The sequence below is a fragment of the Mastomys coucha genome, unplaced genomic scaffold, assembly GCF_008632895.1.
Source record: "Mastomys coucha isolate ucsf_1 unplaced genomic scaffold, UCSF_Mcou_1 pScaffold23, whole genome shotgun sequence".
In the NCBI taxonomy this organism is placed as follows: Eukaryota; Metazoa; Chordata; class Mammalia; order Rodentia; family Muridae; genus Mastomys; species Mastomys coucha.
Genome location: NW_022196906.1, coordinates 39390888 through 39404605, shown reverse-complemented (window position 1 = coordinate 39404605; position 13718 = coordinate 39390888). Strand labels below are relative to the sequence as shown.

General features: G+C 50.5%; 1 protein-coding gene across 2 annotated transcripts in view; it reads right to left on the bottom strand.

The window, feature by feature from the left end:
* The window catches only part of Dscaml1 (DS cell adhesion molecule like 1), a 322519-nt gene extending 311182 nt beyond the window's left edge, over positions 1 to 11337 (bottom strand). For both annotated transcript variants that reach the window (XM_031345842.1, XM_031345843.1), the window contains exon 1: positions 10950 to 11337. In XM_031345842.1, coding sequence (XP_031201702.1) covers positions 10950 to 11169 — 220 coding nt within the window. In that variant the 5' untranslated portion in view covers positions 11170 to 11337. The remainder of the gene's footprint in view (positions 1 to 10949) is intronic.
* Between the last annotated feature and the right edge of the window lie 2381 nt (positions 11338 to 13718).

Below are 13718 nucleotides of genomic sequence, written 5' to 3'. Positions count from 1 at the left end.
GGGGGGATCCTTCATAAATAAAGAGAGAGACACTCAGATCAACAGCAAAGCTGCTTCTGGTCAAAGGGGGAAATGGATTTTTAATAGAAAATGGAAGTTATGGGCCCGGCTGTCATGTGACAGACGTCCAGACTTAAACCCATTTAATCTCCTCTACCCATGTAACGCTGAGCACCACCCCGACGCTGTGTTTCATAAAAACAGGCTCCAAATCGCTAGGAGATTAGAAGTGTAGAAATAGCATGGCAGTATTTTTAAACCAGAAATCGCCCCCGGGCATCTGGCTGCCCCCAGGGTCGCAGCTAGAACCTGCGGATCCATCCTGTCTACCAACTAGCTCACCGTGGCTTGTCTGGGCATCACAGGGGGGATTAGTTTGGCAAAGGAAACCTGATACTGGTGTTGCTACAGGCGACACCTGTGGTCTCCCATCCACCTGCCTAGAGTCGGGTGGGGAAGTGTCTGGTTGCAGTCTAAGGCACTCCCAGCATCCTTCTGGGGTGCACAGTGAATTACCCCATGTCATCATTCCCAGTCATCAGAAGTGACAACCAGAGGGGACTGAAATATCAACACCTCGCCACCTCCACGGGGACAGTGAGTCATTTAGTGCTCTTCCTTTGCAATGTTTACTCCTTTCATTGACTAGACTGTGCATGGAGGCACTCCTCCATGCCAGACCTGAGCACCTGAAACATCCGCTCAGAGTTCTAAAGAGTACTTGCTCAGGCCCAGTCTGCATCGGTAGAGAGGGTGGCAGGTCTTTAGGGGAAAAGAACCAGAAGAGAGGCAGGACTAAAGGTAGAGGTAGGAGGACTTTTTTACTGCGCAGTGCTGTGAATTCCTGAGGACAGTGGCCATCCCAATGACCATTCCATCTCCAGAGGACAGAAGCAGGTGCTCACACAGTGGGTCAGAGCCACAGTTCCAGAGCCACATGCCTTGGGTTTGAATCCCTCCCTCCTTATCAGTTACAAGCAACTCGTGCAACCCTGGGGCAAGACAACCTCGCCTCTCTGTGCCTTAGTTTCTATAAAATGGAGGTGACTGTCTCTACCTTAAGGACAGCTACTAGAGAAAGTCAGTGTCCAGCACCACTCGAGTATTTGGGGTTGTGGTTATGAGTATTTTGTCATGAGAGAGAAGCAGGAAGTACTTGTGAGATAAACGACTCCTTATGCAATAAATATTTACTGAGCACCTAGGATGATGACGGTGATCAAGAATAACTTAAAACAGCGGTGGACAAACATGAATATGTATAAAAGTCACCTGGGAGCTTGTTAAAGCTGCAGAGCCTCAGACAACAGGCACCCCGTGCCTGTCAGAAGGCCGGAAATGCTATTTTGGAAGCTAGCATCTTCTGTCCACACTCAAGAGTAGCAATCGGTGGGGAAAGTAGGTGTGCCACACCAGACTTCGAATTTCTCATATCAGCAACACAGTTCTCGTGGGCTTGCTGACAAGCCTTCCCATCATGTGCATTAACTGAATTTGACAATGGTGTTAATAAAAGAAGTGTAGCGTGATCAGTGAACAAGCATTACCATAGCAGTGCCATGGCTGCCCACTCCCCCTGGTGCCCCTACCTCTGACTGCCTCCCATGGAGCCCCTGGGACAGAAGGGCTGGAGAGGTCCTACAGACTCTTTTGCAAGGTTGATTATGACGATGCACTTGCACACAAAGGTTTACAGGTGAGACAGACAGATTATGTAGCATCAGGCTGATTGTTCTTAAGCCCCAGCTGGGCAACCTGGGCCCCGATGGGGAGCAATCACAGGGTCTCTGTTCAGCTACCAGTACATGCCAACCCCCAGAGGATGAGCTAGACACCAGAAGAACCTTTTGTGGTTCATTTACACTGTGGAGACAGTGTAAGGCTAGGCTCTGGGGAGGAGTGGAGAATCTCCCAGACGGCACCAGAGTGCTTCCCAGGTAACTGGGTAGGTGTCTTTGTGTTGTCATTGGACAAGATGAAGCCACAGGGACCAAGTCTCCTGCCTCCTCCTCTCCTTGGTTTTCCTCATATCTGGGCACAGCTGGTGTCTAATCAGCTTTCCATTGCAGAGATACTAGGGCCAAAGCAACTTGGGGAGGGAAGGGTTTTCTTGGTTTACACATCCATCACTGAGGGACATCAGGGAAGGACGGAACAGAAGCAGAGAGCATAGAGGAATGCTACTGACTGGCTTGCTTCCCTTGGCATGCTTAGCTTGTTTTTTTATCTAACCTCGTATGTCCCACTCAGAATGGCACTGCTCACAGTGACCTGGGCCCTCCCACACCAATCATTAATTTAAAAAATAAAATACCCCACATGCCAGTCTGATGGAGGCATTTTCTTAATTGAGGTTCCTTCTTCCCAGACAACTAATTTATGTTAACCAAAATAAAACCACAACCACAACAACAAAACAAACAAACGAACAAACTAGCCAGGGTACTTGGGTAACCACACTATCATGGCCACTGATTTTTGTTTGTTTGTTTTTTGTTTTGTTTTGTTTTGGGGTTTTTTGTTTGTTTGTTTGTTTGGGGGGTTGGTTTTTGGTTTTTGCAGTTTTTAGCATCTTTTTAGTGCCAGGCAACTACAAATGAAGACCCCTTCCTTTTTCTTACAACATTGCTCATCTTATTCTTATGCCAAGCCTTGAATCCAGCCATTGCTTAAAATTCCATTTTGTAGAGCACCCCATTTTATGGATAAGGAGATCAGTTCTTTCCTGACTGCCCACTTTCTCATGTACAGCCACTTTTCAAACCCGATGCCCACATTCACATCTCATAGCCACACTAGATTAGACTACAGTCAGACTGCTTCCAAGGGTATGCACATAGCAGAGTCGAGTCTGATGCCCAAGAGTGATGTGGAGTAGGGTAGGTCTGCATTACCTGGGGCCATCCAAGGTACTAGATATTTTATTTCTCTTTCACCCCAATGCCAGCAACTCTCTACTCAAGTCATTCAGACTAGGGTCAACTCTAGTCATTCGAATGACAATCCTTTCAAAGATCATTGAGAATGGCTGTTCAGGCTCTTCCTCATTCCCACCAGAAACAGGATGTGTTTGGTTTGAGGTTTTAGGTTTTTTTTTTGTTTGTTTGTTTGTTTGTTTTTAGTATAGAATAGAGTTTATTTAGGTTTATTTAGGGCATGGGGAGGGGAGTTGAGGAAAGAGAGAGACAGAAACAGAGAGAGAGACAGAGAGACAGACAGACAGACAGAAGAGGACTAGAGACCAGCCCTGAGCACATGGAGAGAGAGGGGGAGGAAAATGGGGAGAGAAGGGACAGAGAGGAAAGAGGATAAGAGAGCAAGAGAACAAGAATGGTTTTAGTATTCTTGATACAAACATTGCTCTTCTACCAGCAAGCAGAGAGCTTTGAGATCCAGTGAGGATGCATCTATCCTTCAGCCTCCAAGGCCCCTGCACCATTGGCTCCAAGAGGAGCTATGAGTAACAGCTGACAGTTGGACAGACTCTTTAATCTTCCAGCCCTTTCTAGACAAGACCTGTCAGAGGAAGGCCCCTTATGGCCAGAAAGTTCTTTCTAGGGAGTCAGCTCAGACAGCACAGTTGTCCCCAGAGAATCCCAGATTTAGAATGTTAGCACTTGAGAGACTTAAGAGATTATTTTCTCCAATCTCTTCCATTCACAAAGCCTAGAGAAGTGGAGTCACTTACCCCCAAGGACACAGTCAGGCAGTGCCTGGACTGGGGGTGGGGTGGGGTCAGTTCTGGCTCCAGTGTTCTTTCTGTTCTGTCCCCTCTGGCAACTCAGGTACACGGGAGCGTCATGAAGCAGCATACTGTCACCTGACACAGCATAGGAGGGACTAGGGAGGCTCTACAACTGTAGGACTGATCTCAGATGGGACAGATGTCCATTCATACGTGGAAAGAGGACTTTGTCTTGGTTTGTGGTCCAAAGTGGAAGCCAAGATAAGAGTAGAAGGCTCAAGATCTTGCCAGGGCTGGGCTGGCTCTAAGGATGGGTTCTAAAATACACAGAGCCATAGCTTTAAGAAAAATGTCCCCAGCTGCTGGACATATAAGAAGAAGGGAACCCAGTAGGAGAGCTCCAGAGGGACCAAGTCTGACTGGGGGATACATTCCATGTCCTTCAAGGCATCTTCCAACTTTGAGAGACCACTGGTCATGACATGTGGATTCTTCTCCTGTTCCCAAAGCTGACTCCCAACTTCCACAACCCCTGCTCCCCACCACCCCTGGCTCCAGGCAAGCCACACTGAAACCACGGTATCCACGACCCTCTACTCAGCAGGATTCTCAGGGGATTGCAGCCTTCACTGAGATGACCGCAGTGGGACTGTCACAAAAGAATGTGCATTCTCTAGAGGGATGGTCACTCCTGGAGGCTTTAGTTAGGGTGAAAGCATACCTACATATCTAGGAGAGAGAGAGCGGGGAAGCAGAAATGGGCTTGTTCCCATCACATATACATGGGAATGGGGGGTGGAGGGAGTGCAGAAATGACTGCCGCCGGCATTGCAGTCTATGCTGGGTGGCTCGACAATGACAGAAAACTAAACTAGGGAAATTAGCCATAAGTGGGGGAGTGGAGGCATGAAGGGAGACAGGCACAAACAGCTGTGAGGCCTTCTTCATCACTTAAGATGACACGATAGTAATTATACCTTAAATTTTAGCATAACATTTATAGGGCAAAAACTGCTTTGCTGTGTTTTTCAAATGCATGTGTGCTCATATGTTGCTTCCTTTTATGTACAAAGCACTGTCACACAGTATTGGATTTCATGCCCCTTATTCTTGCACACACGCAGTAATATCTGCCACGTGGGACAGCTAGGACACTGGTCATTCAACCCATCTTATGGATTATAGGATAGAAGCATCTCAACTTGCCTGTGATAGGCAAGCCAAGCCTTGTTTTCTAGGTCCACAGAGAACGTTCTCTCCAACCATGCATGTGTATATGCGTGTGTGTGTGTGCACGCGCGCACACAATCACACACACACACACACATCTCTTTGGAAAAATCAGCTTCATGAATATGCAAGTAGCATTTGAATAACTGTTCTTAATGAAGATGGTGACCTTGGAAACTGTCAGAGCAAGCTTCATGTGGAGCAAGGACATGGGGAGGGTGCAGGGGTGCTGAACGGATGAGAAGAGCAGCAACTGGAGCAGCACCGGTGGTACCCAAGGCTAATGCTGCCCAGCCCTGGACAAACATCTGTCCAACAGGGCACATGGGTTGATGTGCCCACAACAGCTCCTCCTTCCATTTACAGATTCCCATAGGCTACAGCCTGCTATGGGCAGCCCCTGACCTGTGTCATAGGCTCTTTCTGAATGGCAAATTGAGTCATGGAGTAAGGGGTGATCAGTATTCCAAAGGTCATGGGTAGTCTCTCAACAGAGACAACAGAGAGGCTTACCTCAGCAGGAAGAGACACATCCAGAGACACTTGGAAGCCTCATCCTATGAGGAGAACTTGTACACATGCTGCATGGAATTAGATCCATGTTCCTTGCTTTTACTACACCAAGTATGGCAAAGGCACACTGAACATCCCCAGCTTTCACTTCAGACAAGAAACCAGCCCTGGCTTCCCTCACAGGCTAGTCCTCAACCACTGCCCTCTCCAACTGCTGCCACTAGCCATGAGGAGCGGGGAGAGGGTGGTGCAGGACTCCCCAAGGACACCCAGGTATCCACCTAGCTGCAGCCGTCTTGTGGAAACAGAATCCCAAAGGCTACCCTGCAAGTTGATAGATGGAATGAATCCATGTCCCCTGTCCTCATTTGGTCTTTCTTATTGTCATAAGGATGAAGACCATTAACCTTCCTGGGAATGGGGCTGGCTAATACAACTGCTCAGGAGAGACAGGATTTCCAAATCTCTTTTGAGGTCAAGGCAGGAGGATGAAGGCGGAGCAATGTAGGAAGCAGAGGGGCCTAATGTTTATTGAGCACCAGCTCTGTTCTGGCTACGGTATATACTTTATCTTGTCTCACTTCACAGATAGAGGAAGGGAGGCTCAGAGGCCCCCACCCCTTCATCTCATGCCCAGTAAATGCAGAGCCAGGATGTACACAAAGGGCTTAATTTGGCTCCAAATTTCCACCATTGAAGCCAGACTAGTCTTTTCCCAACACACACACGCGCGCACACACACACACACACACACACACACACACTCCAATATATGAAACAGACAAGCACTAGATTTATTCCATCCCTCTAATTCCACAACCCCTGAGACCCCACTTGACCCTTAGAGCTCCCTTTGGAGCGTAAACCCTCTGGGCTCAAATAGACCAGAACATTTCTGGACCAGCAAGCATGCAGAGGCACATTCTAGGCCTCGAAACCAAGTAAGATTTGCTCAGGGCTCCAGAAAAACAGACAAGGCCATGCCTGGGGCCATGCTCCCACCACAGATACCCCAGCTGGCTGGCTAAGAGCAATCACACAGCTCTCCTACGTGCCTGCTCTTCAAACCATCACTCGAGCTCTGTACAGCCCGCCTGTCTTCTCACAGCTCCCTGCCCCAGAACCTGCTGTGGACCCAAGCTGCCTTAATCACAGTAAAAGATGAAGCCTTGATGGCCAGCGCCCTCCCTGAGGCTGGAGGACAAGGCAGAACCTTGCCTTCCGTAAATCCCTATCCCATCCGCCTATGGTTCTTTCCTCCTAATGGCAACCCGAAGCACCCAGATCCCACTGTTCTAACGCTCCATTCCTAGAGGGCTAGCACTGCCCCAGGTAGATTCCTATAACTGGAATCCTGAGGCACCAGAGGAAGAACCTATACTCCATATTTGCTCTGCCTCAGGTTCTCTCTGCCTATTGTCACCCAGCCTACCTTAATCACCCAGAGCCACTATCTATCTTGGATACAGAAGCAGGGAGCTGCCAGGCTGCTCTGACAGGCTAAGTGTGTGTAGGCCTAAAACTTGGAAACTGTCTGGAAGTTACCAGGCCTGTTCTCTCCCACTCCTGTCCAATCCATTCCACACAAGGAGACAGCTACTGCTTAACTCCTACTGAAGCTGGGATTAGGATGTTCTCAGGGCTAGCTGGGTTCTTGGCCTGGGAGGTGAGCATGCAAAATCAACATGCAAATTGTATGCAAATCTGGGGCCTGCTCTTTAGGTTCCTGGCCTCCTGCCATCTCTGCTGCATGCAGTTCAACCCTTATTCTGGTACCCTGGTTACAATCAATGTATGAGGTTAGGAGCTAGGAAAGCACTTCAGTAAACTAGGGGATCCTCCCTTGTAACTACTTCAAATTCCCCTCCAAGAAACATTTCCCCCAAGAATGTAGGGGAGGAGAGAACCTCCAGCCTCAGGCCTGATCAACCCCCCTTAGAGCTCTCTGAATATCAGCCAAGGCAGGGAACCAAACCATCACAAGGATGGCATCCCTAAAGATACGGAGGGACTAAGGACTCCTACAGTACACACCCCCTGCCAAATGCTCCATGCCTGTGACATGTTCTAAGCATATCCTCACCCTGTATTTGTCACATGTTCTAAGCATATCCTCACCCCTCTCCTAACTGCTTCTTGAGCAACTTATCATCAGGCCAAAGCTGAATGTTTGTGTGCCCACCTCTTCCCTCTCTGTAAGAAAAACAGGGGCTCTAGCCAGTGCCCAGCATCTGCTCAACTTCAGTACCGCCTTTGGGTCAACTGCTTACTAGCTTTTGTGTCTAATTGAGCTCCTCATTCTGCGGCAGAAATGTATTAAGGCAGCTGGCATTGATGCCCAGGAAAATGAGGCATCAGAAAGGCTGGTTGGGCATCACAGCACTTGCCTTTTCCTTCATCTTATCCTAGCAGCAGGCCCCTCTGCCCACCCTCCTCCTCCCAGACACTCACTGGTCCTTCACCTACACCCCCCCCAAGTTGTTCTTGCCACTTTGAGATTTTAAAAACATACCCCCAGTAACCCTCCCTCTTTTTAATTAGACACTGAACTGAATGCTAGAGATTTTCTTAATGGTCTGACAAAGGCTTTTAATTTGGTCTTCTCCAGAGAGAGGAACCCTGAGTCCCCATCCGAGAGGTTGGGGTGGGAAATGAAAAAATCAATGCAACCCATTATTTTGGCTTTTAGAAAACAGGAATTTTAGTGCCGAGGAAGCTTGTTCTTTTACACAGTAAAAATGCAAATTCAGGCAACACAGATGCTGGCACGCTGGATGTAACAACAGAGAGAGTCTCACTGGGGTTCATCTGGCTGCCCAGACCTGGATTTGTTTTGGCAATAATAAGGCAGTTATTGGAGACTCGATAACCGATTATTAAAACACCTTCCTAGTTTAGTTCTGGGGAAACAGGCTGAGCTCGGGCTTCGTCAAAAAAAAAAAAAAAAAAGGTATTTTGAGAGGAATGGAAATAACAGAAGCTTAAAACACATTCAATAACTGCTTAATTCCATCCAGAGGATGCTCCATCTCCTCCTGTTTTCTTCTCTCTGCCTGCCGCCTCCCGCTCCTCACAGATGGACGTACAAATTATTGCAAGAGGATATTGTTTTCTGTAACAGGCTGGAACATTCGCATTTACATTTTCCTTGGTGCCGCGGGGGTGACTGGCAACGAGAGAGAAATAAACCACGCCCCATCTTTCTTGCTTTCCCCACATTACGTCTTCCCCCCCCCCAAGCAGCCTCCACCACCCACCTACCATGCCACCCCAAGCAGAACAGGCCCCTGGGGATCAGCCTGGCACCTAAGACCCAATTAAGGCACCAAGGAAAAGATAGGCCTGTCTGGCAAGGCTGCCTGGCGCCCAACACAGATGCTGGTGCTCTGAATGGCAGGGGAGCCAAGGATCCGCAAACCCAAAGGCCACCAGGGCCACTATACCTGGTAACTTCTGCCTACCCACAAGACCTTCTAGTGGCAACTTCCTGCCTGAGTAGGAAAAAGCTCTGCCCCTCCAGCTGTTGCCCTGTGGCCTTCTGGGCCTTTCTCCACCCCCACCCCCATCTGCTCCTTCCCTATCAAATAACTGGGGCTTCATTTATTAATGCAGAGCTCCTGGCTGGGGGTGGGTGCAATCCTGCAGGTATTTGTGACAGAGGCTGCAGGGCTAAGAAATGGGCTGTTCTCGAGAGCAAGGTTAGGGACAAAGCAACAGAGTGTGGCCACAGCTCTGGTCTGTGTTTCTTGCCTGACAAAATGGAAAAGGGATGGGGGTTGAAGTGAGAGCTATGGAGAGAGAAAGCCGCTCCTCACCTTATGTATATTTAATATTAACGTAATTAAAGCTGTGAGCCAAACCAGCCTGCCAGGGTGGAGGAAAGCAGGAAGAGACCCAAGAAAGAAAATTGGTGTGTGTGTGTGTATGTGTGTGTGTGTGTGTGTGTGTGTGTGTGTACTGGGGGGCAGGAAGCAAGCTTGTTGCTCTAAGGGGGGATGAAGAGGTCAGTTTAGGAGTTCAGGGGGGCAAGGAGTTAAACAAGGTAGACCAGCCTTCGTGTACTACCCAGTGGACCCCCTGGGCCTGAGAAAGTCCAATACTTGGCTCACCATTTGAGGTCACCCGCTACCCAGCACCCGTATCTTCTGGGCAAAATCCCAATAGACTAGGCCACCAGACTGGCTCTGACCCGGCCATAAGCACAAATAAGGGTTAGCCTTCTTCCCCAACCTACTGGCTATTGCGTTGGGCTCTGGCAGGTTGCAAACTCCGGACATCCCTAGGCTTTAGTCGAGGACTAGACCCCCTCCCCCGGGCTCTTGGCTGTCCTTCTCCATTGCCTAAGGGTGGCAAGAATTATTGTTGGACCAGGCCAACCCCGGCAAAGGGGACGAAAGGAGAAGCTGCCCTCTGGGCGCGAAGGAGAAAAGTTAGAGGGTTGAGCAGGTAAAGCCGAGGAGCGTCTGTGCTCTAAAGCGCAAGGGCGCTGAGTTCGGCCGCCTCCTCTCCCTCCCGCCATCTGCGCGCCCGGGGGCACGTCCTCTACCACAGCCTAGAAGCTCAACTGTCCGCGCTGCCCAAGTCCCGATTTGATGCCCAGATTGCTGACCATCGAAAATGCTTGCCTTTTGCCAACCTCTCAGCCCCGGCTACCTCTCAGATCAGGTGTACGGAACCCCGGGAGCAGGTCTGGACGTGCCGGACACCTGGACCCACCCCTAGCAACCTTTTCTCTCCCGGGAAAGGGACACGCCCCCCAGTCTGAACACTTGTCCCCAGGTCCAGCAGGCCAAGCGCTGGAGCGGAGAGTCTCGCACCTTGGGGCGCGCTGCCTAAGGTGGTCAGGGAGACGCAGAGAAGACGGAGCCAGTGCCCGGGGTACGGGGGTGAGACGTAGGTGAGGGTTACTCTTGGGTCTGAAGAACAAACTTGGTGTCCGAGGGAACCCCCACCCTTAGGGACCCCTAGCTCCCCCAGCCCTGCACCCAGCCAGGCGCGGATAAGCGCCATGCGGTGCTCCGGCATTTGCGCCAGGGCGGGGGGTCGAGGGCGGTCGAGAGGCGCACGAAGCTACGGCAGGAGTGATCTTCCCTAGGTCCGAGGATCCAAATACCGAAGGCTCCCGGATGAAGTCTCGGTCCGAGGACCACCTGGCTCGCAGGGCACCCCGGGGTCCCAGCTCCAGCAAGCCGCGGGAGCGGGCAGGGGGCTGGGGGAGGGGGCAAGGACAGAACTGAGGCTGGGCTGCGATGGGAAAAACCAGGGGTTCCTTAGCCACCGCCCCCCACGGGCGCGCCCCTAAACGGCAGGCGCAGGGGGGCTGACAAGCGGTCCCAGGCTGACTCTCACCCGACCCTTCTCGCGGAACCGCCCCAGCTCTCGCGCCCACCCAGCGCCATGCACCCGAGTGGGTCCAGCACTGGGGCACCTGGAGCCCACCGGGCACCGCACCTTGCCTCCAGCCGCGCGCATCCCGGCCCCGCCGCCTCCACCGCCCAGCCGCCGGCAGCGCGGGTCTCACCTTTGTGTAAAGAGTCCAGGAGCAGGAGGAAAGTTACCAGCCACATGCCATAAAGAGGCCCTATTCTCCGGGGAGGTGGTCCTGTGGCCGGCCGTGCGGCAGCGCCTCTCCCCCGCTCAGCGCGCTCCCAGCCGCCCGCACTCGGCGCCCCGCTCTCTCTGCTCCTCAGCCCAGCGCACGGCGGCGGCTCCTCCCTCTTCGGCTCCCCGGCTCCTGTCATCCGCGGGGCTGGGCTAGGCGGCCGCTCTCCCCGCCCCACCCCCCGCGACACCCTGGGGTGGTGAGTGCTACTCCAGCCCCAGCCTGGGGTCCCTTAGCCCCACAAGCTCAGGGACAAAGGTGGGGACCCTGGCCAGACAGTCTCGATCCTGCTCCTCTGGTCGAGAGAGGAGAGGGGTCCCTATCGCACAGGGCATGTCATACGTGTGCCAAGAGTCTGCCGTGTAAGGGGCGAAGAACACTGGGTTTCTTCCGGCCCGGTCATTCAAAGCCATTGCTTGCCGTTTCTTTTGGACTCAGTTTCCCTCCACGAATGGGAGAGCGTAGGTACTCTGAGTAACATCTGGGCTAAGATCTTTGAAGACATTTGGTACTCTATATCCCAAAGCTCAAACGTACGTGTTGCCCGAGACCTTTAGTCACTTCTGCAAGTCAGGTTCCTGGGGAAGCTGTCTCAGACTACCCTGTCCCCAGCACTGTCCAAATATGCAGTAGCACCTAACACACTGTGAGCTTTTAAACACTCATTCACAATGAACAGATAATGCCTCTTCTGTGTGTGCTTTATCCCTCCCCCTCCCTCCTACCATCACCACCACAGCTTCCTCGACTTGCAGAATCTGGTCAAGACAAAAGTGAGGAAGGTGCCCCATCAGTCACCAAATGGAAGCCTAGCACGGCTGCGCTCCGAGGCGGGCACCACAGCATGCCTGACTCTGATGCGGAAGGTTGATGTGGTGAAAGTCTTTTGTCTTAATTCTCAAATAAGAGGCCACACAGGCTCCAGAGAAGGGGTCCAGCTAACCCGAGGATACACTAAGTGCCAGCACAGAACTCTCCACGCAAGTAGCCGCCTTTTTGAAACCTGGCTTTCTGTGAGGCTTAGTAGGCAAGGTGGGAGGAGCTGGGGGCTGCGGTTCTATCTATCAGACTCCTCCAGATGTCTCACCCAAGTTCAGGCGGAGAACCAGGTTTTCTCATTCACAGGTTTTGCCAAAATATGTCTAACGTTTTAAACTAAAATTTGAAAGCTGTGCCTTTTTTTAAAAAAAAAATGGAAAGATACATAAAGTGTGAAATTGCCGTTTTAACCAGTTTTTAATTTGCATGTGTGGTGTGTGTGTATACATGTTTACATGGGTACAGGTGCATGTGTATGTATGTGTGTGTGGAGACACCAGTCCATGTCAGGTGATTTTTCCCCCGCTAGATCTCTCTTCACCTTATATTTTGAAACAGAATCTCTGTCACTAAACCTGAAGAGCCAAACTCAGTGCTCCATGCTCACAAAGCAAGCACTTTGCAAACTGAGCTATGTTCCCAGTCCCCATTTTAACCTTTGGTTTAAGCTTACTCCTTAGGAAAGCCCCAGTGTTGTCCAACCATTATCATGTTCCATGTCCAGATTTTTTCCATTAAACTAAGCAGAAGCTCTTCGCCCACTGAACAGCAATACCCCACCCTCTAGGCTCTGGAACCGTCCCTTGATCTCACTCTCTATGCACTTGACTAGTCTAGCTGCCTCATAATGAGTGGCAAGCATATCCCTTTGCTCATTTCGTGTCTGCCTTAGCACATCTTTTCAAGGTTTAACCATGTTACAGCACGTGGCAGAGCTAGATTCCTCTTTACGGTTGAATAGTACTCTATTATGTGTCTATACAACATCTGTTTATTCATTCATCCATCAAATGCACACTTAGGTTGCTTCCACTTTTGATTCTTGTGAATAACTATGCTATCAACACATTTGTAAGAACATCTCTTTGGGCCCCTACTTTCCATTCTTTAGGGTACAGAACCAGAAGTGAGATTTCTGGATAGTATGGTAATTTTACGTTTAACTTTTTGAGGAACTGCCAGACACATTTAATTTTTTTAATACAGTATTTTAAGAGTTTAAAGGACTCTCACCTACAATTACTCGGTGTAGCTCCCATAAAGTCTATTAAAGTTTCATCAGGCTCCTTTAAAACTGGCTAGGAAATTGAGGCTCACACAAGATCACCAGGCTTGAAGTATCAAAAGCAAGACCCAAATCCAGGTCTCCAGACCCCAGCAGTTGCTTGCTCACTGTTGTGCAGCCTTCCCTGGCGGTCGAGATCTATGATCGTAAGCCACTCTGAAGCGCATGCTTTTGGGTAGGTGGCTTGTTGTCTCTAAGTGTACAGCAGAGTATAGAGGTCAGACTTCAGGGGGTGTTTGACACGACCTGGCTCAAAGCTGTGCTTTGCGGGTGGCTCCCTGAAAGGAGAAGCCATACACCTGTCTGAGATCATACAGGAGGTGACAGAGTCCACTTGTCTTCTCTCCTGTCCCGTCTTCTGTTGCCTTTCCACACCACCCTAGCCTATGGGACTCATTCTTTCATTGTGTCCCTTCCTGTCGAAGGAGAAACTCATAGAGAAGAATCCAGTTATTTAAAGCTAAGCCTATTGACCCAGAGCACCTGGTCAGGCTGTGCCTAAAATAAACCACTAAGTCAGACGGGATGAAAAGAGCTCTGTCTGCTACAAGGGGACAAGGCCGGAGAGGGCCTGGGATGATGTC